This window comes from Haematobia irritans, chromosome 1 (genome assembly GCF_050003625.1).
Source record: "Haematobia irritans isolate KBUSLIRL chromosome 1, ASM5000362v1, whole genome shotgun sequence".
Lineage (NCBI taxonomy): Eukaryota > Metazoa > Arthropoda > Insecta > Diptera > Muscidae > Haematobia > Haematobia irritans.
Window position 1 is genome coordinate 183737377 of NC_134397.1, and position 26006 is coordinate 183763382.

General features: G+C 31.3%; 2 protein-coding genes across 2 annotated transcripts; one reads left to right on the forward strand and one right to left on the reverse strand.

Moving 5' to 3' along the window:
- Positions 1 to 12: 12 nt before the first annotated feature.
- LOC142233519 (cytochrome P450 4d8-like) lies at positions 13 to 6172 on the forward strand. The gene is made up of 3 exons (XM_075304487.1): positions 13 to 421; positions 5134 to 5699; positions 5775 to 6172. Exons 1-3 carry the CDS (start codon positions 30 to 32, stop codon positions 6122 to 6124), a joined length of 1308 nt encoding a protein of 435 aa, XP_075160602.1. The 5' UTR covers positions 13 to 29; the 3' UTR covers positions 6125 to 6172.
- A 4744-nt stretch (positions 6173 to 10916) lies between these two features.
- Positions 10917 to 16978, reverse strand: LOC142242944 (cytochrome P450 4d8-like). Its single transcript, XM_075314416.1, has 4 exons — positions 16806 to 16978; positions 16282 to 16738; positions 11447 to 12018; positions 10917 to 11384 (listed from the first exon to the last, which is right to left on the reverse strand). The coding sequence occupies exons 1-4, from the start codon at positions 16960 to 16962 to the stop codon at positions 11041 to 11043; spliced, it is 1530 nt and encodes a 509-aa protein (XP_075170531.1). The 5' UTR covers positions 16963 to 16978; the 3' UTR covers positions 10917 to 11040.
- Between the last annotated feature and the right edge of the window lie 9028 nt (positions 16979 to 26006).

The following is a 26006-nucleotide window of genomic DNA, read 5'->3' on the forward strand; positions in this document are numbered from 1 at the left end:
AATTTGGAAAAATCTTTAAAATATGGACTATGAACTCCTTAATTTTATTCAGTGCTGATATAGAATTAAATGAGCATATATTGGCTAGTCCTGTTAACACTTCCAGAGATTTGGGCTACAAAATGTTAGATGCATGGTTTGGTCGTACTATCAGTAGTGGTGACCAGATATGGCACACACGTCGCAAAATTGTTACCTCAGCATTTAATTTTAAAATTTTAGAGGGATTCCTTGAAGTATTTTATCGACAAGCAAATGTACTTTTGGAGTGTTTGACCGAGAAGGCAGATGGCAAGAATGGCTTTGATATTTATCCCTTTGTGAGTATGTTTACATTGGACGTCATAGCTGAAACATCTATGGGTATTAAATTGGCGGCTCAACCTAATAAAAATTCAATTTATACAACATCTGTCAAAGAGTAAGTTATAAAGGATATTTCAGTATAAAGTGAAACCTCTATTTAGTGCGACATTCGATTTTCTCCAAAGACTTTTACATGGAGTAACATTCATTGGAGATGTAGGCTCACTTAAATATAGTAGTGAATTTCTTTCTCACCACTGAATGCTGAGTGCCCGATTCCATGTAGCTCAATGACAAGCGACCTCCTCTTTATAGCCGAGTCCGAATGGCATTTAACATTGAGATGGAACGACTAAGAAAAGCTTTGAAACACTCAGAAATGTCAACAGCATTACTGAGAAGGGATAAACCATCGCCGAAAAGTGTATTGGTGTTCGTTCGAAACTGTGATATATTGGCCTTAACCCCACATTCTCGGTTGTGGTGAAATTCTGAGTCGATTTTACGACATCAACCCTCCTGATGGATTCACGCTAACTTCCGAACGAAACAAGCTATCGACTTGAAATTTAGCACTAGTAGTTGTTATTGATGAAGGTAGGATGGTTTTGCAAATGGGCCATATTGGATCTAGTTTAGATAAAGCCTTCATATAAACCGATAACCAAATTTGATTTCCGGAGTCTGGAAGAGCCAGGAAGAGCTCATTTCATGCTATGTTTTCGAAGTTTGATACGTGGTATTAACATATGTCTTCTAATTATCTTGCAAACATTTTACCACATTGGAACATAATACAGTGTGGCTGATATGTTGGTAGTAAAACTTCTGGTTATTCGGGACGAAATTCAAGCGTGATAGTGTAATTGCTCCATCGTTTAAATGTGACTAAATCTTTTGTTCCTCGTACCATTGACCCCTACAGTGATACTGACAGTTCTTCATCGTGGACAACATAAAACGGTAACAATACCAAAATCATCCGAAAATTGACGGCCTGATTTGATCGAAATCCAAGACGCTGTGGTAGCTGGACATACCTATGGCGAGAACGGTTGGAACGCGTATTACAAAATGAATTAGGACGTAAGCCATTGAAGTTCCAAAATGTGTAAGAGCTCAACGATGTCCAGAAAACACAAACCAAAGACTAGAAAGAGCTAACGAGTTTCTTCGATTGCTCAAAAGTGGGCAAAAGTTGAGCAAACCAAAGTTGAGCAAAGAAAGGAAAAGGGAGCCACCGTGGTGCAATGGTTAACATGCCCGCCTTGCATACACAAGGTCGTGGGTTCGATTCGAACACCAAAAAGTTTTTCAGCGAACACCAAAAAGTTTTTCAGCGGTGGATTATCCCACCTCAGTAATGCTGGTAACACTTCTGAGGGTTTCAAAGCTTCACGAAGTGGTTTCACTGCAATGTGGAACGCCGTTCGAACTCGACTATAAAAAGGAGGTCCCTTGTCATTGAGCTTAACATGGAATCGGGCAGCACTCAGTGATAAGAGAGAAGTTCTCCAATGTGGTATCACAATGGACTGAATAGTCTAAGTGAGCCTGATACATCGGGCTGCCACCTAACCTAACCTAACCTAACCAAAGGATCGGGTGAATTTGCCAAAGCGGTCACCTAAATATCTATACCTTAAAATTAGCCACCATGGTCCAAGCGTTGCCGCACAGTCATTCCAAATCGCTTGTTTTGGAAATAATGGCCCATTTGCAATACCATCCGACCTACATCAATAACAACTACTTGTGCCAATTTTCAAGTCGATAGCTTATTTCGTTGGGAAGTTAGCGTGATTTCAACAGACGGACGGACATGCTCAGATCGACTCAGAATTTTACCACGACCCAGAATATACATAAAGGGTGATTTGTTAAGAGCTTGATAACTTTTTTTTTTAAAAAAACGCATAAAATTTGCAAAATCTCATCGGTTCTTTATTTGAAACGTTAGATTGGTCCATGACATTTACTTTTTGAAGATAATTTCATTTAAATGTTGACCGCGGCTGCGTCTTAGGTGGTCCATTCGGAAAGTCCAATTTTGGGCAACTTTTTCGAGCATTTCGGCCGGAATAGCCCGAATTTCTTCGGAAATGTTGTCTTCCAAAGCTGGAATAGTTGCTGGCTTATTTCTGTAGACTTTAGACTTGACGTAGCCCCACAAAAAATAGTCTAAAGGCGTCAAATCGCATGATCTTGGTGGCCAACTTACCGGTCCATTTCTTGAGATGAATTGTTCTCCGAAGTTTTCCCTCAAAATGGCCATAGAATCGCGAGCTGTGTGGCATGTAGCGCCATCTTGTTGAAACCACATGTCAACCAAGTTCAGTTCTTCCATTTTTGGCAACAAAAAGTTTGTTAGCATCGAACGATAGCGATCGCCATTCACCGTAACGTTGCGTCCAACAGCATCTTTGAAAAAATACGGTCCAATGATTCCACCAGCGTACAAACCACACCAAACAGTGCATTTTTCGGGATGCATGGGCAGTTCTTGAACGGCTTCTGGTTGCTCTTCACTCCAAATGCGGCAATTTTGCTTATTTACGTAGCCATTCAACCAGAAATGAGCCTCATCGCTGAACAAAATTTGTCGATAAAAAAGCGGATTTTCTGCCAACTTTTCTAGGGCCCATTCACTGAAAATTCGACGTTGTGGCTCGTTAGTAAGTCTATTCATGATGAAATGTCAAAGCATACTGAGCATCTTTCTCTTTGACACCATGTCTGAAATCCCACGTGATCTGTCAAATACTAATGCATGAAAATCCTAACCTCAAAAGAATCACCCTTTACTTTATGGGGTCTTAGAGCAATATTGCGATGTGGTTCAAACGGAATGACAAAGTTAATATACCCCCATCCTATCGTGGAGGGTATAAAAATATAAAAAAGCGAGTTATAAACAAGTGTATACGGCCGTAAGTTCGGCCAGGCCGAAGCATATGTACCCTCCATCATGGATTGCGTTGAAACTTCTTCTAAACACTGCCATCCACAATCGAATTACTTAAGTTGCGGTAACGCTTGCCGATGGCAAGGTATCTTAAAACCTCCTAACACCATCTTCTAAATTGTATGTAAGTCCATACGTGGTATATATTAAATCAAAAAAGATCGATCCAATACGTATATAATTCAGTTTGACAAAGTAGACATAAAATTTTGACAAAATTTTCTACAGAAATAAAATTTTAACAAAATTTTCTATAGAAATAAAATTTTGGTAGACTATTTTTGGCTCTAGTGGCAACCATGATTATGAACCGATATGGACCAATTTTTGTGTGATTGGACCAATTTTAATATGGTTGTTAGCGACCATATACTAACACCACGTTCCTAATTTGAACCGGATCTGATGAATATTGCAACTCAAAGAGGCTCCGGAGGTCAAATCTGGAGAACGTTTTATATGGAGGCTATATATAATTATGGACTGATATGGACCAATTCAGGCACACTTGTTAAAGATCATATACTAACACCATGTTCCAAATTACAACCGGATTGGATGAAGTTTGCTTCTCTTGGAGACTTCATAAGCCAAATCTGGGGATCGGTTTATATCGGGGCTATATATAATTATGAACCGATGTGGACCAATTTTTGCATGGTTATTAGAGACCATATACCAATATCATGTACCAAATTTCAAGCGGATCGGATGAAATTTGCTTCTCTTTGAGGCTCCGGAACCCAAATCTGGAGATCGGTTTATATGGGCGCTATATATAATTATGGACCGATGTGGACCAATTTTTGCATGATTGTTAGAGACCATATACCAACACCATGTACCAAATTTCAGCAGGATCGGATGCAATTTGCTTCTCTTTGAGGCTTCGCAAGCCAAATATGGAGATCGGTTTATATGGGGTCCCTATATAATTATGGACCGATGTGGACCAATTTTTGCATGATTGTTAGAGACCATATACTAACACCATGTACCAAATCTCAGCCGGATCGGATGAAATTTGCTTCTCTTTTAGGCTCCGCAAGCCAAATCTGGGGATCGGTTTAAATGGGGGCTATATATAATTATGGACCGATATTCTTCTGTTAGAGGCTCCACAAGCCAAATCTGAGGGTCCCTTTATATGGGGGCTATACGTAAAAGTGGACCGATATGGCCCATTTTCAATACCATCCGACCTACATCGATAACAACTACTTGTGCCAAGTTTCAAGTCGATAGCTTATTTCGTTCGGAAGTTAGCGTGATTTCAACAGACGGATGGACGGACGGACATGCTTAGATCGACTCAGAATTTCACCACGACCCAGAATATATATACTTTAAGGGGTCTTAGAGCAATATTTCGATGTGTTACAAACGGAATGACAAAGTTAATATACCCCCATCCTATGATGGAGGGTATAAAAAACGAGTTATAAAAAATTAAATTAAAATAACTTCCTGAATAGTTAAAATAAAGAGCGTCTGTGGGAGAACATTTTTGGAAGTGCATTTAAAATTGTGTTTATAGAAGAACTTCCAAATTTTTTTTGCTGGGTATAGCTTTAGGTTTTTGCATTATGTTACATATCTGTTATCCTGTATTTTAAAATTTAAAGAGAATAATAAGTCCAACATAACATTTTTTCCTAATTCGAAATAAAATTTACAAATTTTATAATTTACGATTTAAAATTTATTTGACTTTTACCCTCCTGTAACTCTCTTTGGCAAACTCTTAAAACCTATTAAGACGTTTTCTAGGGCCCAAAGCTCATTAACACCATTTTCTTATATATGACATAGATCTTATATCTCACCAACGCTTGTCTAAACTAAAAAATTATATTTTTCAGATTAAACGAAATATTTGGATATCGAGTACCCAGATTTCATTTGCACTCCAACATTTCTTTCGCTCTACTGAAACCTCTATTGAAATTACGTCAAAGAAAATTGCTACGAATCGTTCATAGCTTCACCAGTAAAGTCATAGAGGAAAGACGAAGCATAGTGAAGAATATGGAAATGACACAATCAGTATATGAAAAACTACATGAAGATCTTGGTTTAAAGAAACGCTATGTACTCTTGGATACTTTACTTCAAGCCTCCGTAGACGGCAAACCCTTGACAGATAATGCGATACGTGAAGAAGTGGACAAAGTGATGATTGCTGGTAATGATACCTTGGCAGTGGCATTAGGGTTTACCCTCCATCTCTTGGCTAGACATCCTCGAGTTCAAAATAAAATTCTCAAAGAAATCTCTAAGGTATTTGGGATCGGTGATAACGAGATGCCATTCACATTGGCTACCCTAAATGAACTAAAATATTTGGAATGTGTTATACGAGAAGCCTTACGTCTTTATCCACCAGGACCAATGATTGGCCGTTTTATAGAGCAGGATTTGAGATATAGTAATTCAAAGTAAAGATATTAATTTTAATAATATTAATAATTCAATATCGGAAATTCCTTTCTTTATTCCTTAGAACACTCGACCTTGGGAGAAGGTTTAATACCACGTGGTACCAATGTCATTATGTTCCTCAATGGCTCTGGCGATATGTATGCTTATGCTAAAGAATTTATTCCTGAACGCTTTGAAGCCAATACGGGAGTTAATATTAATTATGGCAGACCGTTTAGTGCTGGCCCGAGAAATTGCCTAGGTCACAAATATGCCATGTATAGTATGAAATTGACATTAGTGAAGATTCTATCCAACTATGAGCTGTTACCTTTGGGCGAAAAGGTTCAACCTGTTTTGCATCTTGTCTTGCGTTCCGCTAATGGATTCCAATTAGGAATGAAAAAAAGATCTATATCATCTGCCTTGTAACTTAGACCCCATTAAAAAAAATGAAAATGAAATAAAGCCCCAAAATTATGTTATATTTCTCCATAAAATAAATTCTCATTTTAAGATATGAAATAAAAGTCCACAATATGAAAAACAAGCAAACCCCACCTACCCAAAAACTAACGCTACTTAATAACTGAAGGGTATTATTAAAATAAGTGCAAATTGCAAGCAAATCGAATAAAAATTGCAGTGTGCAGGAAGCTCCAGATATCAAATTTGTAGTTCGGGCAATATTGTGGCTATACCAAAATATATACCGAATCGCACCATATTCGGCGCACTTGTTTATAGACCTCTAGATTTCCAATTTCAGGCAAATCCGATAAAAAAATGGCAGTGTCGAGAAGCCCATATAGACTGATGTCCTGATTTGGCTTCTAGAGCTTCTAAGTGCCGCAATTTTGATCGGATTTACTTGAAATTGGAAATCCAAAAGTATTTAAAAATTAACATATTTAAGATAAAGACTTGAAACACACTTCTTTCTGTTCCTGAAAGGCACCTCCCCCTTGATTACAGATGGGACACATGTCAGCTACGCTGTCATTAATCAATGGGCCAAAACTACCTACAGGAAATTTACTAATTTCTATAGGAAATTTTCTCAAAATTTAATCTCTATAGGAAATTTTCTCAAAATTTCACTTCTAAAGGAAATTTTCTCAAATTAAATTTTTATAAGAAATTTTTACAAAACTTAATTTCTGTAAGTAATTTTGTCAACTTTTCTTCTCTATAAGAAATTTTTTCAAAATTTCTTTTCTATGGGAAAATTTGTCAAAATTTTATTTCTATAGGAAATTTTGTCAAAATTTTATTTCTATAGGAAATTTGGTCAAAATTTCACTCTAACATAATTTTTCCAAAAATTCATAGGAAATTTTGTCAAAATTTCATTTCTATACAAAATTTTTAAAAATTAATTTTTTATACAAAATTTTATCAATCTTTCATTTCTAACAGACATTTTGTCAAAATTTCATTTCTATAGGAAATTTTGTCAAATTTTCATTTCTGTAAGATTTTTTGTCAAAATTTAATCTCTATCGGAAATTTTTCCAAAATTTCATTTCTATAGGAAATTTTCTCAAATTGTATTTTTATAAGAAATTTTTCCAAAATTTAATTTCTGTAAATAATTTTGTCAACTTTTCTTCTCTATAAGAAATTTCATCAAAATTTCTTTTTTATGGAAAATTTTGTCACAATTTTATTTCTATAGGAAATACGGTAAAAATTTCGTTCTAATTTTTCCAAAAATTCCTAGGAAATTTTGTCAAAATTTCGTTTCAATACAAAATTTTTAAAAATTAATTTTTTATACAAAATTTTATAAAAAATCGTTCATTTTTAAAAGACACTTTGTCAAAATTTCATTCCTAAGGAAATTTTGTCGAATTTTCATTTCTGTAAGATTTTTTTGTCAAAATTTAATCTCTATAGAAATTTTTCCAAAATTTCATTTCTATAGGAAATTTTCTCAAATTTAATTTTTATAAGAAATTTTTACAAAATTTAATTTCTGTAAGTAATTTTGTCAACTTTTCTTCTCTATAAGAAATTTTTGCAAAATTTCTTTTCTATGGGAAATTTTGTCAAAATTTTTTTTCTATAGGAAATTAGGTAAAAATTTCATTCTAATTTTTCCAAAAATTCATAGGAAATTTTGTCAAAATTTTATTTGTATACAAAATTTTTAAAGATTAATTGTTTTATACAAAATTTTATCAAGCTTTCATTTCTAAAAGACATTTTGTCAAAATTTCATTTCTATAGGAAATTTTGTCAAATTTTCATTCCTGTAAGAATTTTTGTCAAAATTTAATCTCTATCGGAAATTTTTCCAAAATTTCATTTCTATAGGAAATTTTCTCAAATTGTATTTTTATAAGAAATTTTTCCAAAATTTAATTTCTGTAAGTGATTTTGTCAACTTTTCTTCTCTATAAGAAATTTCATCAAAATTTCTTTTTTATGGGAAATTTTGTCACAATTTTATTTCTATAGGAAATATGGTAAAAATTTCGTTCTGATTTTTCCAAAAATTCCTAGGAAATTTTGTCAAAATTTCATTTCAATGCAAAATTTTTAAATTTTAATTTTTTATAAAAAATTTTATCAAACTTTCATTTCTAAAAGACATTTTGTCAAAATTTCATTTCTATAGGAAATTTTGTCGAATTTTCATTTCTGTAAGATTTTTTGTCAAAATTTAATCTCTATAGGAAATTTTCTCAAAATTTCCTATATTCGGAAATATAATTTTTATAAGAAATTTTTACAAAATTTAATTTCTATAAGTAATTTTGTCAACTTTCTTTCTCTATAAGAAATTTTTGCAAAAGGTCTTTTCTATGCGAAATTTTGTCAAAATTTTATTTCTATAGGAAACTAGATAAAAATTTCATTCTAATTTTTCAAAAATTCATAGGAAATTTTGTCAAAATTTTATTTGTATACAAAATTTTTAAAGATTATTTTTTTTATACAAAATTTTATCAAACTTTCATTTCTAAAAGTAATTTTGTCAAAATTTCATTTCTATAGGAAATTTTTTAAAAATTTCATTTCTGTAAGAAGTTTTGTCAAAATTTAATCTTCCCAAAGTATCATTTCTATAGGAAATTTTCTCAAATTTAATTTTTATAAGAAATTTTTACAAAATTTTATTTCTGTAAGTAATTTCGTCAACTTTTCTTCTCTATAAGAAATTTTTTTAAAATTTTTTTTCTATGAGAAATTTTGTCAAAATTTTATTTCTATAGGAAATTTGGTAAAAATTTCGTTCTAATTTTTCCAAAAATTCATAGGAAATTTTGTTAAAATTTTATTTCTGTAGAAAATTTTGTAAAAATTTCATTTCTATAGAAAATTTGTCGAAATTCCATTTCCATAGGATTTTTTTTTTCAAAATTTCATTTCTATAAGATTTTTGTTTTTAATTTAATTTCTATAAGATTTTTTTTAATTTCATTTCTATAGTAAATTTTGCAAAATTTCATTTCTATAGAAAATTCTCCGAGAACGGGATTAATATTGCAGCTCTTCCGCTGCACCGCTCTGGTAAAACATTCTCATGAATCCTCATAAGACCTCCCTGGTATGCTGCCTGAACTAGATATTCTCTTTTGTAGCTTTGGATCTGGCGCTCCAGATGATGTAGATCAAACCTTACATTCCTGGGCAGTGGTTGTCTATCCATAAGATGGTGGTTTGAATGATTACTGCGATATCAACCCAGGAGATACGTCTTTGACAACACATACCTGGGGATGATCTTGGTCTCCACATAAAGGTGATCGAGGTGAGTACTGCCGAGACAACCTGCCGCAGATCTAAGAGCACCGTTCTGGCAGGTTTCTATGTTGTTCCACTTCGTATTAATTGTCTGAGGTGTGCACACTGGCACTGTATAGTTTACCACTGACCGGCCAATTAATTGCCTTATAGGTAGTCAAAAAAAGGTTTCTTTGTACGCACCCCAAGTGCTGCCGGCAAACGACATGAGGACATTGTTTTTACCGCGCAACTTATCACAAATTGCAGTGGCATGGGCAGACGACATAAAAAGGCTGTCGAATATAACTCGGGTAATAGACTCCTAAATCAACTGCTTGCTTACTTCTGTTGTAGATGTTTAATCGCTCGCAGACGTCATGAACTATGGGCCGGATACAATGCCATCGTCCACATATAATAAATCTGGACACTGTCCGTAGGGGGTGAAATAGAGAATAGTAACGGTTAGGTTAGGTTAGGTGGCAGCCCGATGTATCAGGCTCACTTAGACTATTCCGTCCATTGTGATACCACATTGGTGAACTTCTCTCTTATCACTGAGTGCTGCCCGATTCCATGTTAGGCTCAATGACAAGGGACCTCCTTTTTATAGCCGAGTCCGAACGGCGTTCCACATTGCAGTGAAACCACTTTGAGAAGTTTTGAAACCCTCAGAAATGTCACCAGCATTACTGAGGTGGGAAATTCCACCGCTGAAAAACTTTTTGGTGTTCGGTCGAAGCAGGAATCGAACCCACGACCTTGTGTATGCAAGGCGGTCATGCTAACCATTGCACCACGGTTGAACAGAGCCGGTGATATGAACCGCTTTAGGTCAAGTCCTGTTTCACTATACTCGCCTTAGAGAACGTCCTGTTTCACTCTACGGGGTTCTTGGCTTATTATCCTTAAATTCCACATGCGACAGGCGCCTGCACAGATGCTTTGTTTCTGCCGGTAGGTATGTATTTTCGATGTCCTCGAACAGTCTGGCATAAAGGACGGTATCGAATGCCTTCGATAGGTCAAGCTCAATGAGGACCGGCTTGGGCTGATTGAGTCATCTATTGATATATGCTAAAATGACATGCAAAGTTGTCGTTGGACTATGTACTTTGCGGAATCCATGTTGATGGTTGGCAGCTGGAAAATTGTTCACAAGGCTGGAGAGAAGTAGTGCCTCAAGAGTCTTGGCTACTAGCACTAGAAAGTGAATCAGTCTGTAGGATTCAGCTTTGCTCGATTCTCTTCTTCTCTTTGCCTGGTTTCAGTAGTGGAATCACCCTACGCATCTTCCATACATCGAGTTTAATGAGTGATTCCAAGGACAAATTGAGGAATCTGATCAAGTACTCAACTCTCAGTATTCGCAGATGCTTCAACATTGGCCACTCTGGCGGCTATTATAATTTAGTGCACGAAACGAAATACTCCTTTGTTATAAAGGATTTTCTACAACACCAACTAAATCGGAAATTATGGCAAGCGATTTAACGATTATTTCTAATCATTTTTATTTAAACAAAATGTTTGCTTTGTTTGTCAGATATGAAAACTTTTCTTTCAGTGTACATTTTTAATTCAAAAAATTTTATTTAGCCAACTACAGCTAATTACGATCTTTTCTTCATGCCCAATTGCATACCAGTGGCTGAGCACAATACAATGTTGGTGACCAGTGAGACGTCTGAACCTAATGGTAGAAGTTCATACATTCGGAGAATTCGTATTATGGCAACTTTCATTTCGTTCATGGCAAATTTTTGACCTATACAATTACGAGGGCCTGCACTAAAGGGACTTGCACTGAGGGAGAACTTTTCATCTGCATTTAAATGACGTTCTGGTATAAATTCATCAGGATTTGTATAAAGCTCTGGTTGCCGCAGTGTGTTACCCATGCCTATATAAAGTTCAGCTCCAGCTGGTATAATTCCATTACCAAGTTTCGAATGAGCTAAAAGGAAGATGAAAATTAATAAATGACCTTTGCAAATGACCTTGATCATGTGTACTCACTATATTTGAAATCATGTTTAAATTGACGCCCAAAAATTGGTACTGGTGGATAGAGACGAAGTGATTCTTTTATGGCACATTCCAAGTACTTCATATCTTTCAAATTAGCCAGACTGAAGGGTATTCCGTTAGTCTCCTTTTTCCCATAAATTTCATAGATTTCATCTACAATTTTCTGTTGTACCTTGAGATGTCTGGCCAAAAGATGAAGGGCAAAACTTAAAGCTGAAGCTGTTGTATCATGTCCCTCAAACATGAAGGTATCGACTTCTTCACGAATATCTTCATCCGTTAAGGGTTCTCCATCAATGGTAGACTGTAGAAGAACGTCTAACAAGGCCAAACGCTTCTTAGTTCCCACATCGATATTATCCGCAATAGTTGTAGAAGATTTCTCCCTCAATGATTTCTGTAATGCTATACGTCTCTCCTCTATAACACCTTTGGTGAATTTATGCATTATTTGAATAAGTTTCGTTTGACGCATTTTCAAAGATGGTTTGAGAATCGTAAAGACGACTTCACTTCTTATATACATGCTTGTAAAGCGTTTGGCCATAAGTGCTGTCATTCTGAAATTGGGATTTAAAGATATCAGTTATTTATCTATTTATAAACAGGAAAGAAATTGTGTCAACATTTTCTTTAGAAATAAAGTTTTGACTAAATTTTCTATAGAAAGAAAATTTTGACAATATTTTTTATAGAAATAAAGTTTCGACAAAATTTTCTACAGAAATAAACCTTTGATAAAATTTTCTATAGAAATAAAATTTGGATAAAATTTGCAATAGAAATAGAATTTTGACAAAATTTTCTACAGAAATAAAATTTTGAAAAAAAAAATTTAAAGAAAAAATTTAATTGACAAAATTTTCTACAGAAATAAAGTTTTGACAAAACTTTTTATAGAAATAAAGTTTTGACAAAATTTTCTATAGAAATAAAATTTTGACAAAATTTTCTATAGAAATAAAATTTTGACAAAATTTTCTATAGAAATAGAATTTTGACAAAATTTTCTACAGAAATAAAATTTTGGAAAAAAAATTTAAAGAGAAAATTTAATTGGCAAAATTTTCTATAGAAATAAAATTTTGACAAAACTTTTTATAGAAATAAAGTTTTGACAAAATTTTCTATAGAAAAAAACTTTTGATAAAATTTTCTATAGAAATAAAATTTTGACAAAATTTTCTATAGAAATAAAATTTTGACAAAATTTTCTACAGAAATAAAATTTTGGAAAAAAATTTTAAAGAAATAAAATGTTGACAAAATTTTATATAGAAATAAAATTTTGACAAAATTTGTTATAAAAATAAAATTTTGACAACATTTTTCTAGAAATCAAATGTTGACCAAATTTTCTACGAAAATAAAATTTTACATTGAGTTTTAAGCAATTTTCATGATTAGTGCGCCTTCTATACCCTCAAGAAGTGAAGTCGGTCTATATGGAGGCATTACCAAAAGGACCGATAAAAACTTAATCCGATACACGTTTTTGTGAGCCTAACCATTTGTGGCACACCTCTTTATGGTCCTAAAATACCTATAAATTTCAAATTTCAGACAAATTGTATATAAACTACGGATTCTATAAACCCAAGATGTAAAATCGGGAGATCGGTCTATATGGAGGCTATACCAAAACATGGAGCGATACGGACCACCTTTTGATGGTGCTCAAGTACCTCTAGATTTTCAATTTCAGACAAATTGGATAAAAACTACGGTTTCTATAAGCCCAAGACCCCAAAGCGGGAGGTTGGTTTATATGGGGACTATACCAAAACATGGACCGATGCTCACCATTTTTGGCACACCTCTTTACGGTTCTAAAGTACCTCTCGATTTCAAATTTCAGGTAAATTGGATAAAAACTGCGGTTTCTATAAGCCCAAGAAGTAAAATCGGGAGATCGGTCTATATGGGGGCTATACCAAAATATGGACCGATACTCACAATTTCAAATTTCAGGTAAATTGGATAAAAACTGCGGTTTCTATAAGCCCAAGAAGTAAAATCGGGAGATCGGTCTATATGGGGGCTATACCAAAATATGGACCGATACTCACAATTTTTGGTTCACGTATTTGTGGTCCTACAATACCTCTAGATTTAAAATTTCAGGCAAATTGAATAAAAACTGCGGTTTCTATAAGCCCAAGACCCCAAATCGGGAGGTCGATTTATATGGGGACTATATCAAAACCTGGACCGATATAGCCCATCTTCGAACTTGACCTGCCTGCAGAGAAAAGACGAGTTTGTGCAAAATTTCAGCACGATTGCTTCATTATTGAAGACTGTAGCGTGATTACAACAGACAGACAGCCAGACAGACGGACATCGTCATATCGTCTTAGTATTTCTCCCTGATCAAGAATATATTTACTTTATATAGTCGGAAATCGACATTTCGATGTGTTACAAACGCAATGACAAACTTATTATACCCCCGTCACCATTCTATGGTGGTGGGTATAAAAATAAAATTTTGACAAAATTTTCTATAGAAATAAAATTTTGGAAAAAAAATTTAAAGAAATAAAATTTTGACAAGATTTTCTATAGAAATAAAATTTTGATAATTTTTTTTTTATAGAAATACAATCTTGATTAAATTTTCTACAGAAATAAAATTTGGATAAAATTTTCTATAGAAATAAAATATTGACAAAATTTCCTATAGAAATAAAGTTTTGACAAAATATTTCATAGAAATAGAATTTTGACAAAATTTTCTAAAAAAATGAAATTTTGACAAAATTTTCTATAGAAATAGAATTTTAAAAAAAAATTCTACAGGAATAAAATTTTGCAAAAAAATTTAAAGAAATAAAATTTTGACAAAATTTTCTATAGAAATAAAGTTTTGACAAAATTTTCTATAGAAATAAAGTTTTGACAAAGTTTTCTATAGAAATAGAATTTCGACAAAATTTTCTACAGAAATAAAATTTTGGAAAAAAAATTTTAAAGAAATAAAATTTTGACAAAATTTTCTATAGAAATAAAAGTTTGATTAAATTTTTTATAGAAATAAAATTTGCTATAGAAATAAAGTTTTGACAAAATATTTCATAGAAATAGAATTTTGACAAAATTTTTTAAAAAACTAAAATTTTGACAAAATTTTTCTAGAAATGTTCTATAGAAATAAAATTCTGACAAAATTTTCCATAGAAATAAAATTTTGACAAAATTTTCTATAGAAATAACGTTTTGATAAAATTTTCTACAGAAATAAAAATTTGACAAAATTTTCTATAGAAATAAACTTTTATTAAATTTTCTATAGAAATAAAAATTTGACAAAATTTTCTATAGAAATAAACTTTTGATTAAAATTTCTATAGAAATAAAATTTGAATTCAATTTGCTATAGAAATAAAGTTTTGACAAAATATTTCATAGAAATAGAATTTTGAGAAAATTTTCTAAAAAAATTAAATTTTGACAAAATATTTCACAGAAATAGAATTTTGAGAAAATTTTCTAAAAAAATAAAATTTTGACAAAATTTTCTATAGAAATAAAGTTTTGACAAAATTGTTTATAGAAATAAAGTTTTGACAAAATTTTGCATAGAAATAGAATTGACAATATTTTCTAAAAAAAAAAATAAAATTTTAACAAAATTTTCTATAGAAATAGAATTTTGACAAAATTTTCTACAGGAATAAAATTTTGCAAAAAAAATTTAAAGAAATAAAATTTTGACAAAATTTTCTATAGAAATAAAGATTTGACAAAATTTTCTATAGAAACAAAATTTTGACAAAATTTTCTATAGAAATAAAATTTTGACAAAATTTTCAATAGAAATACAATTTTGACAAAATTTTCAATAGAAATAAAATGTTGACAAAATTTTTTATAGAAATAATATTTTATTTGTTGTTTTGATCTCAGCTTAAAAACCATTGCGTTGACTAAACTACAGGAGTAGCTTAACCAACAGAGGAAAATAATGTTTGTCAACTTTATTTGGGAAAAGCCCTATAGACTGCAATATGGTTGGATGAACGCACGTTTCGTAATTACCACATTCCTCATCAGCATCCTCTACTTGCAGCAAAACTATCAACCAATTATCAGAACAAATTCAGGTAGTTCACCAAACCCAAAGTGAACCACCCGTGAACCTTCCGAAAAAAGGTTTATGATAGTTGGCGTTTGCCAAAATAAATCTTTGTACAAACATTTCTCTTTTCCTTTGCCAATTTCAAATCATCGATTTGAGTGCAGTTGGCTGGGTTTTTTTTTCGAGCGCGCTTCCTTTTATTTCATTCGTTTTGTTTTGTTATCAGTCTATAGGGCTCTGCCCAAATAAATTTGACAAACATTCTTTTCCTCTGTTGGTTAAGCTACTCTTGTAGTTTAGTCAACGCAATGGTTTTCAAACTGATATCAAAACAACAAATATGATTGAAGTACAAACCAACAAACAAAGCAAAACTAAATAGAAAAAATGTTGACACAATTTTCTGTATAAATGAAATTTTGGGGAAATTTTCTATAGAAACAAAAATTTAGATAAAATTTTCTATAGAAATAAAATTTTGCTAAAATTTTCTATGGAAATAACACATTGAAAAAAATTTATATAAAAATAAAATGTTGATAAAATTTTCTATAAAAATAAAATTTTTACAAAAATTTCTTTAGAAATAAAATTTTGACAAAGTTTTCTTAAGAAAAGAATGAGAAGCTATATAGTTAGGTATTCACCTAACAAGGATCAAGGGGATTGTTATAAATTATCACCTACGTTTTTTTCTGTGTACCTCATTTCTCAATACATATCGTTATCATTTACAACTTACTCTCTAACAGCTGATGAATATTCCAACTCTTTATTGGTTTGTGCATTGACCTTAGTACCCATTGCCGTTTCGACAATTACATCGAGGGTAAACAAACACAAAAAGGGATAGATGTCGAATGCTGTACGGCCATCTGCTTTCGCTTCCAAACACTGCAACAGTATCGTAGCTTGTCGATCGAATACTTCGAGAAATTCTTCCAAAATTTTAAAATGAAATGCTGGTGTTATTATTTTACGGCGTGAATGCCATTTCTTGCCATCGCTGGTGAGTAAACCAACTCCAATCCATTTATGCAACAATCCATAGGAATCGATTTTTGTTATGTGCGTATTACTGGATAAAACTTGCTCATTGAATTCGGTATCACAACTCAAGATTAAGAGTCTATTTAAACCCCATAATCTTAAGACATTGCCATATTTATGGTGTAAAGCGCGGGCATTCTGTAAAACATCTGGAATATGCAAAAATACATGTGAATAGGTGAAAAAAAAAGATGTTCCAGAGTTTATTTTTCATACTTTTTGGTTGCAACTTAACCAATTCCTTCAAACAACCCACAAGAGGTATGACATAGGGCCCGGGTATATTATTTGTGACATCCCTTAAATAATTTGTGGAGGCATAGCGTTGGTAACACCAAACTAGCACCACCAAAATAAACGCCAACAAATACATCCTGATCCAAACAAACGTGTCGAACTACTGACCATTGGAATATAATGAAAATGTTTGGCCGTTGCACTGCATTTTAGATGTTTGGCTTAATCTAATCTCACTATTGCAAATCAATTTGGACACTAATCATTGCTGTTATCTTGGACAACATAGACCATACATGGCTCATAATCTCAATCGTTCGTAATCAACCACACTAAAATATAATAAGTTGATAATATTTTGTGCATATTAAATAGAGGATCATGAGATTCTATGTTAGGAAACCATAAAGGGAGAGAAAGAGAGTGAGATCAAGAGATGTTATTGAACCAATATCGACTCTCGAAGTTTCTCCCATTCGATAATAGATAGAGGAATAATGAAATAAAGCCCCAAAAAGAAATGCATTATGGTGCCAAAAGTTTATGCACGCAAAAAAAATAGTTCTAGGAAATAAGTCCCCATGAAATAAATTCTCAGAAATAACAAATATATACGGCCGTAAGTTCGGCCAGGCCGAAGCTTATGTACCCTCCATCATGGATTGCGTAGAAACTTCTACTGAAGACTGTCATCCACAATCGGATTACTTGGGTTGCGGTATCACTTGCCGATGGCAAGGTATCTTAAAACTTCCTAACACCGTCTTCTAAATTGCAAGGGAGTCCATACGGGGTCCATATTAAACTAAAAAAGGCCGATTAAATACGTATATAATTAAGTTTGAAAAAATTTTCTATAAAAATAAAATTTGACAAAAGTTTCTATAGAAATAAAATTTTGATCAACATTTTCTCTAGAAATAAAATTTTGACAAAATTTTCTATAGAAATAAAATGTTGTCAAAATTTTCTATAGAAATAAAATTTTGGCAAAATTTTCAATAGAATTAAGATTTTGACAACATTCTCTATAGAATTAAAATTTTTACAACATTCACTATAGAACTAAAATTTTGACAATATTTTCTATAGAAATAAAATTTTGAGAAAATTTTCTATAAAAATAAAATTTTGACAAAATTTTCAATAGAATTTTGGCAACATTCTCTATAGAATTAAAATTTTAACAACGTTTTCTATAGAAATAAAATTTTTCCAAAATTTTCTATAGAAATAAAATTTTGACAAAATTTTCTATAGAAATAAAATTTTGACAAAATTTTCCATACAATTAAAATTTTGATAAAATTTTCAATAGAATTTTGGCAACATTCTCTATAGAATTAAAATTTTAACAACATTTTCTATAGAAATAAAATTTTGCTAAAATTTTCTATAGAAATAAAATTTGACAACATTGTCTATAGAAATAAAATTTTGACAAAATTTTCTATAGAAATAAAATTTTGACAAAATTTTCTATAGAAATAAAATTTTGGTAGATTATTTTTGTGTGATTGGGGATCGGCTATATATAACTATAGACCGATATGGACCAATTTTGGCATAGTTATTAGCGGCCATAACAGCACGTTCCAAATTTCAACGGGATCGGATGACTTTACTTCTCCAAGAGGCTCCGGAGATCAAATCTGGGGAACGGTTTATATTGGGGCTATATATAATTATGGACCGATATGGACCAATTTTTGCATGGTTGTAAGAAACCATATACTAACACCACGTACCAAATTTTGAACCGAATGGGATGATTTTTGCTCCTCCAATAGGCTCCCGAGGACAAATCTGGGGATCGGTTTATATGGGGGCTATATATAATTATGGACCGATATGGACCAATTTTTGCATGGTTATTAGCGGCCATATACTAACACCACGTTCCAAATTTCAACCGGATCGGATGAATTTTGCTCCTCCAATAGGCTCCCGAGGACAAATCTGGGGATCGGTTTATATGGGGGCTATATATAATTATGGACCGATATGGACCAATTCTTGCATGGTTGTTAGAGACCATATACTAACACCACGTACCAAATTTCAACCGGTTCGGATGAAATTTGCTTCTCTTCGAGGATCCGCAAACCAAATCTGCGGATCGGTTTATATGGGGGCTATATATAATTATAGACCGATATGGACCAATGTTTGCATCGTTGCTAGAGGCCATATTACACCATGTACCAAATTTCAGCCAGATCGGATGAAATATGCTACTCTTAGAGGATCCGCAAGCCAAATCTGGGGGTCCGTTTATATGATGGCTATACGTAAAAGTGGACCGATATGACCCATTTGCAATACCATTCGACCTACATCAATAACAACTACTTGTGCCAAGTTTGAAGTCGATAGCTCGTTCGGAAGTTAGCGCGATTTCAACAGACGGACGGACGGACATGCTTAAATCGACTCAGAATTTCACCACGAACCAGAATATAATTTACGGGGTCTTAGAGCAATATTTCGATGTGTTACAAACGGAAATGACAAAGTTAATATATCCCCCATCCTATGGTAGAGGGTATAAAAATGAAATATGACACCATCTTAGCGGAAAAACTTCCCACTTCCTCGTAATGAAGTGTTTCCCTTTTATGACTTTGGGACTTTTTTCATTTTATTCATTCTACCCTCCACCATAGGACGAGGTTTACTTACTTTGTCAATCCATTTGTAATGCATCGAAATATTGACCTCAGACCCCATAAAGTTTGTGTATATATTCTGGGCCGTGGAGAAATTTTAAGTCGACCTGCAAATGTCCGTCCGACTGCTGAAATAACGGTAACTGGTAAAGGTCGCCAATTAGAAGAAACCTAAACTGATTTTTAACAAAGAACCAGATGAGGAGCGAAATTTATTAAAAAACAAGTAAGGAAAGTCTAAAGTCGGGCGGGGCCGACTTTATTATACCCTGCACCACTTTGTAGATCTAAATTTTCGATACCATATCACATCCGTCAAATGTGTTAGGGGCTATATATAAAGGTTTGTCCCAAATACATATATTTAAATATCACTCGATCTGGACAGAATTTGATAGACTTCTACAAAATCTATAGACTCAAAATTTAAGTCGGCTAATGCACTAGGGTGGAACACAATGTTAGTAAAAAATATGGCAAACGTTTAAATCTGAAGCAATTTTAAGGAAACTTTGAAAAAGTTTATTTATGATTTATCGCTCGATATATATGTATTAGAAGTTTAGTAAAATTAGAGTCATTTTTACAACTTTTCGACTAAGCAGTGACGATTTTACAAAGAAAATGTTGATATTTTGACCATTTTTGTCGAAATCGGAAAAACGTATATATGGGAGCTATATCTAAATCTGAACCGATTTCAATCAAATTTGGCACACATAGAAACAATGCTAATTCTACTCCCTGTGCAAAATTTCAACTAAATCGGAGTTAAAAATTGGCCTCTGTGGTCATATGAGTGTAAATCGGGCGTAAGCTATATATGGGAGATATATCTAAATCTGAACCGATTTCATCCAAATTAGGCACGCATAGCTACAATGCTAATTCTACTCCCTGTGCACAATTTCAACTAAATCGGACCAAAAACTTGGCCTCTGTGGTCATATGAGTGTAAATCGGGCGAAAGCTATATATGGGAGCTATATCTAAATCTGAACCGATTTCATCCAAATTAGGCACGCATAGCTACAATGCTAATTCTACTCCCTGTGCAAAATTTCAACCAAATTGGGGTAAAACTCTGGCTTCTGGGACCGCATTAGTCCATATCGGGCGAAAGATATATATGGGAGCTTTATCTAAATCTGAACCGATTTCAATAAAATTTGGCACACTTGACTATAGTACTAATTGTTCTTCTTGTGCAAAATTTTAAGCAAATTAAGGTCAAACGCTGGCTTCTGGGGCTATATAAGTCCATATCGGGCGGTATATATGGGAGCTATATCTAAAACTGAACCGATTTCTTCCAAAATCAATAGGGATCTATTCTGAGCCAAAACACATACTTGTGCCAAATTTGAAGTCGATTGGACTAAAACTGCGACCTAGACTTTGATTACAAAAATGTGTTCACGGACAGACGGACATGGCTGAATCGACTCAGGAGCCCACCCTGAGCATTTTTGCCAAAGACACCATGTGTCTATCTCGTCTCCTTCTGGGTGTTGCAAACATATGCACTAACTTATAATACCCTGTTCCACAGTGTGGAGCAGGGTATAAAGAGCAAGAAGAGTGGGTAAAGTAAAACTACGAGAATATATAAATTTGGGTATAATGGTTCATAAAGTGCATTTTTTTATGGTGGCTACACGCAAAAAATTAATTCTTTCCTCCCAAACGAAATTTTAGACAAACAAAGTTCGTTTCTCATTTGCTTTTCGTTGAAAGGAAGTGTATTTGCAGGGAGCCACCGTGGTGCAATGGTTAGCATGCCCGCCTTGCATACACAAGGTCGTGGGTTCGATTCCTGCTACGACCGAACACCAAAAAGTTTTTCAGCGGTGGATTATCCCACCTCAGTAATGCTGGTGACATTTCTGAGGGTTTCAAAGCTTCTCTAAGTGGTTTCACTGCAATATGGAACGCCGTTCGGACTCGGCTATAAAAAGGAGGTCCCTTGTCATTGAGCTTAACATGGAATCGGGCAGCACTCAGTGATAAGAGAGAAGTTCACCACTGTGGTATCACAATGGACTGAATAGTCTAAGTGAGCTTGATACATCGGGCTGCCACATAACCTAACCTAACCTAAGTGTATTTGCAAGAAAAGTATATACTTTTTGTGATAAACGTTTATTCTTTTCCAGGATGTAAAAACAATTTCATAAAGACTACCTCAAAAAATTTTTTTTTGGCTAATTGCATTTTCCCTCACATCTTTCTCACTTCCACGAAGTTTTTTAGTTCTTAGCACCTTTTTCTGTAACACAAACAATGTAGAAGAAATTATACGATTTTATAAATTTTTAAAAATTTTTTTTTTTTACCTTTAGCCTGGACGGAGAATCGAACCGCGGACCATGCAATTTGTAAGCCAACACACTATCCACTGAGCCATGTAGCCGTTATTGTCATCAATAGGCAATTACCCATATAACTAAGTTATATTTATATAGCATAGCTTGCGGCGCCCACGAGCCGATTAAACAAAGTTTATTTAACAGAAAAATACATTTAGTTGGGCACCGTGGAGCAGTGATTGCTATGTCCGACTTGCATGCCAAGGGTCGTGGGTTCGAACCCTGCTTCGACCAAAGTTTTTTTTTACATATATGCCAGATATGGTCGGAAGATTCCGAAAAATTTTCAACATTACATTCTACTATATTAAATTTTTACTATGAACTGTAAAATGTGTCTTATTAAAGACCTAACTTTATAAAAGAACAGTGTTTGATATAAACAAAATGGACTGTGTTGTTGGTTCAAAAATAACTTTTTTATTGAAAAAATAAAAATTTTGTAACAAACGATTTTTTTTTGTGATAAAAGTGTATAATTTTCGAAGCAATTCAAAAAACTCTAACAAAAGAAAAACGTTTTCGGTACACGTTTTCCAAACGTTTTTTTTTTCTTTGCGTGTATCTCTCGCCAAAAGTCTTCTGCATCAACTATTTCATAAATTGATTTGTGTTCATCACTTTTCAAGAAACAATGACAAGGTCATCCGGATTCTTTACAACGAAATGCGGACACAAGTTCAAAACAATTAATGTCTTCTATTCATATAGCATTCAGTTTTTCGTAATTTATATCGAATCTAACATATTTAATAATTGTACGCAGAAGATTTGATAACCTTTAGAATATCTTTGGTTGGTCTAACGATTTTATGTTCTGGGACTTCGAAAATGTTTTTTGGAGCCGTGATTGGCGTTTATAACTTTTAAATTATTTAAAAAGATTTCGTGTTGCAACCACGGTTGCCACTCGTGCCAAAAATAATCTACCAAATTTTAAGAAAATTTTACCAAAAATCTACAATTTAAAAAAAAAATCTCGTTTTGAAGTTACTTACTCAAAACTTACTCAAAATTGTATTTCTTTAGAAAATTTTGTCAAAATTTTTTTTCTACAAAGATGTTGGAAAATTTTATTTCTTAGGAAATTTTTGAAAAATTGCATTTCTATAGAAAATTTTTCAAACATTTCAAAATGTTATTTTTATAGAATATGTTCGCAAAATTTTATTTCTACAAAAATGTTGCAAAATTTTATTTCTATAGATGATTTTGTCAAAATTTTATAAATCTGGAAAATTTTGTCAAAATTTTAAAACACTAGAAAATTTTTGCAAAATTTTATAACTCTAGAAAATTTTCTATCGCTAGAATATTTTGCAAAATTTTATATCTCTAGAAAAGATTTACAAAATTTTATTTGTATGGAAAATTTTGGCATACATTTATTTCTAAAAATGTTCAAATAATTTTATTTCTGTACAAAATTATGGTAAAATTTTATTTCTTAGAAAATGTTTGCGAAATTTTATTTCTTTACAAAATTTTACTTTTTTAGAAAATTTTGGTAAACTTTATTTCTACAGAAAATTTTTGAAAAATCTTATTTCTATAGAAAATTTTTGAAAAACTTTGTTACTGTAAATTTTTTTGAAAATTTTATTTCTATGGAAAATGTTTCCAACATTTTATTTCTAAAGAAAATTTATGCAAAATTTTACTTCTAAAGAAAATTTTTGCAAAATTTTATCTCTCTCGAAAAATTTTGCGAAATTTTATTTCTACAGAATATGTTTGCAAAACTTTATTTCTACAGAAAATGTTGCAAAATTTTATTTCTATAGAAATCTTAGACAAAATTTTATTTCTATAGAAAATTTTGTCAAAATTTTATATCCGCAAAAAATTTGTGGAAAATTTTCTATAGCTAGAATATATTTGATAACTTTAGAAATTTTTTGAAAAATTTTACTTCTGTACAAAATTTTTGCAAAATTTTGTTTGTATAGAAAATTTTATTTCTATAGGAAATTTTTTTCAAAATTGTTGAAAAATTTTATTTCCAAAGAAATTTTTTGCAAAATTTTATTCATTTATTTTATTTTTGCAAAATTTTATATCTCTAGAAAAATTTTGTCAAAATTTTATTTCTATAAAAAGTTTTTGACAAATTTTATTTCTACAACAATGTTCGAAAAATTTTATTTCTAGAGAAATTTTTTGCAAAATTTTATTTCTATTGAATGTGAGTTCCAAAATTTTATTTGTGTAGAATATGTTTGCAAAAGTTTATTTCTATAGAAAATGTTGCAAAATTTTATTTCTGTTTCTATAGGATTTTGTCAACATTTTATAACTATAGAAATTTTTTGCAAAATTTTATTTCTATAAAAAATTTTTTGCTAAGAAATGTTCGAAAAATTTCATTTCTATAGGAAATTTTGCCAAAATTTTATTTTCATTGAAAATTTTGTCAAAATTTTATTTCTATTGAATATTTTGGCAAAGTTTTATTTCTATAGAAAATTTTGTCTAAATTTCATTTCTATGGAAAATGTTGTCAAAATGTTATTTCTATAAAAAATTTTTTGCTAAAATTTATTTCTACAAAAATGTTCGAAAAATTTCATTTCTATAAGAAATTTTGCCAAAATTTTGTTTTTATTAAAAATTTTTCTAAATTTTATTTCTATGGAAAATGTTGTCAAAATTTTATTTCTATAGAAATTTTTTGGTAAATTTTTCTTTAGACAAGTTTTACAAAATTTTATTTCTATACAAAATTTTGGAAAATGTTATTTCGAAATAAAATTTTTGCAAAATTTTATTATAAAGAAATTTTTTGATTTTTTTTCTATGGAAATATTTTGCAATTTTTTTTCTATAGAAAAATTTTGCGAACTTTTATTTCTGTAGAATGTTTTTGCAAAATTTTATTTCTGTAGAAATGTTTGTCAAATTTTTATTTCTATAGAAAATTTTGTCAAAATTATTTCTGTAGAATGTTTTTGCAAAATTTTGTTTCTGTAGAAATGTTTGTCAAATTTTTATTTCTATAGAAAATTTTGTGAAATGTTTATTTCTATTTCTATAGAAGTTTGTCAAAATTTTATAACTCTAGAAATTTTTTGCAAAATTTTATATCTCTATAAAATTTTATTTCTATACAAAATTTTTTGCTAAAATTTATTTCTACAAAAATGTTCGAAAAATTTCATTTCTATAGGAAATTTTACCAAAATTTTATTTTTATTGAAAATTTTGTCAAAATTTTATTTCTATTGAAAATTTGGTCAAAGTTTTATTTCTATAAAAATTTTTTGGTAAATTTTATTTCTACAGAAATGTTTGAAACATTTTATTTCTTTAGACAAGTTTTGCAAAATTTTATTTCTTTACAAAATGTTATTTCGAAATAAAATTTTTGCAAAATTTTACGTGTAAAGAAAAATTTTGATTTTTTTTCTATAGAAATTTTTGCAATTTTTTTTTTCTATAGAAAAATTTTGCGAAATTTTATTTCTGTAGAATGTTTTTGCAAAATTTTATTTCTTTAGAAATATTTGTAAAATTTTTATTTCTATAGAAAATTTTGCCAAAATTTTATTTTTATTGAAAATTTTGTCAACATTTTATTTCTATTGAAAATTTTGTCAAAGTTTTATTTCTATAGAAAATTTTGTCAAAGTTTTATTTCTATAAAAATTTTTTGGTAAATTTTATTTCTACAGAAATGTTTGAAACATTTTATTTCTTTAGACAAGTTTTGCAAAATTTTATTTCTTTACAAAATGTTATTTCGAAATAAAATTTTTGCAAAATTTTACGTGTAAAGAAAATTTTTGATTTTTTTCTATAGAAATTTTTGCAATTTTTTTTTCTATAGAAAAATTTTGAGAAATTTTATTTCTGTAGAATGTTTTTGCAAAATTTTATTTCTTTAGAAATATTTGTAAAATTTTTATTTCTATAGAAAATTTTGTCAAAATTTTATTTTTATTGAAAATTTTGTCAACATTTTATTTCTATTGAAAATTTTGTCAAAGTTTTATTTCTATAGAAAATTTCGTCTAAATTTTATTTCTATAAAACATTTTTCAAAATTTTATTTCTATAAAAATTTTTTTGCTAAAATTTATTTCTACAAAAATGTTCGAAAAATTTCATTTTTATAGAAAATTTTGCCAAAATTTTATTTTTAT

Coding starts and splice junctions, on each gene's coding strand:
- LOC142233519 (XM_075304487.1), top strand. CDS start 30: ATGAACTCCTTAATTTTATTCAGTGCTGATATAGAATTAAATGAGCAT. Junction 422..5,133: donor TATACAACATCTGTCAAAGA/GTAAGTTATAAA, acceptor TATATTTTTCAG/ATTAAACGAAATATTTGGAT. Junction 5,700..5,774: donor AGAGCAGGATTTGAGATATA/GTAATTCAAAGT, acceptor TTTATTCCTTAG/AACACTCGACCTTGGGAGAA.
- LOC142242944 (XM_075314416.1), bottom strand. CDS start 16,962: ATGTATTTGTTGGCGTTTATTTTGGTGGTGCTAGTTTGGTGTTACCAA. Junction 16,739..16,805: donor GGTTAAGTTGCAACCAAAAA/GTATGAAAAATA, acceptor TGCATATTCCAG/ATGTTTTACAGAATGCCCGC. Junction 12,019..16,281: donor TATTCATCAGCTGTTAGAGA/GTAAGTTGTAAA, acceptor TCCCAATTTCAG/AATGACAGCACTTATGGCCA.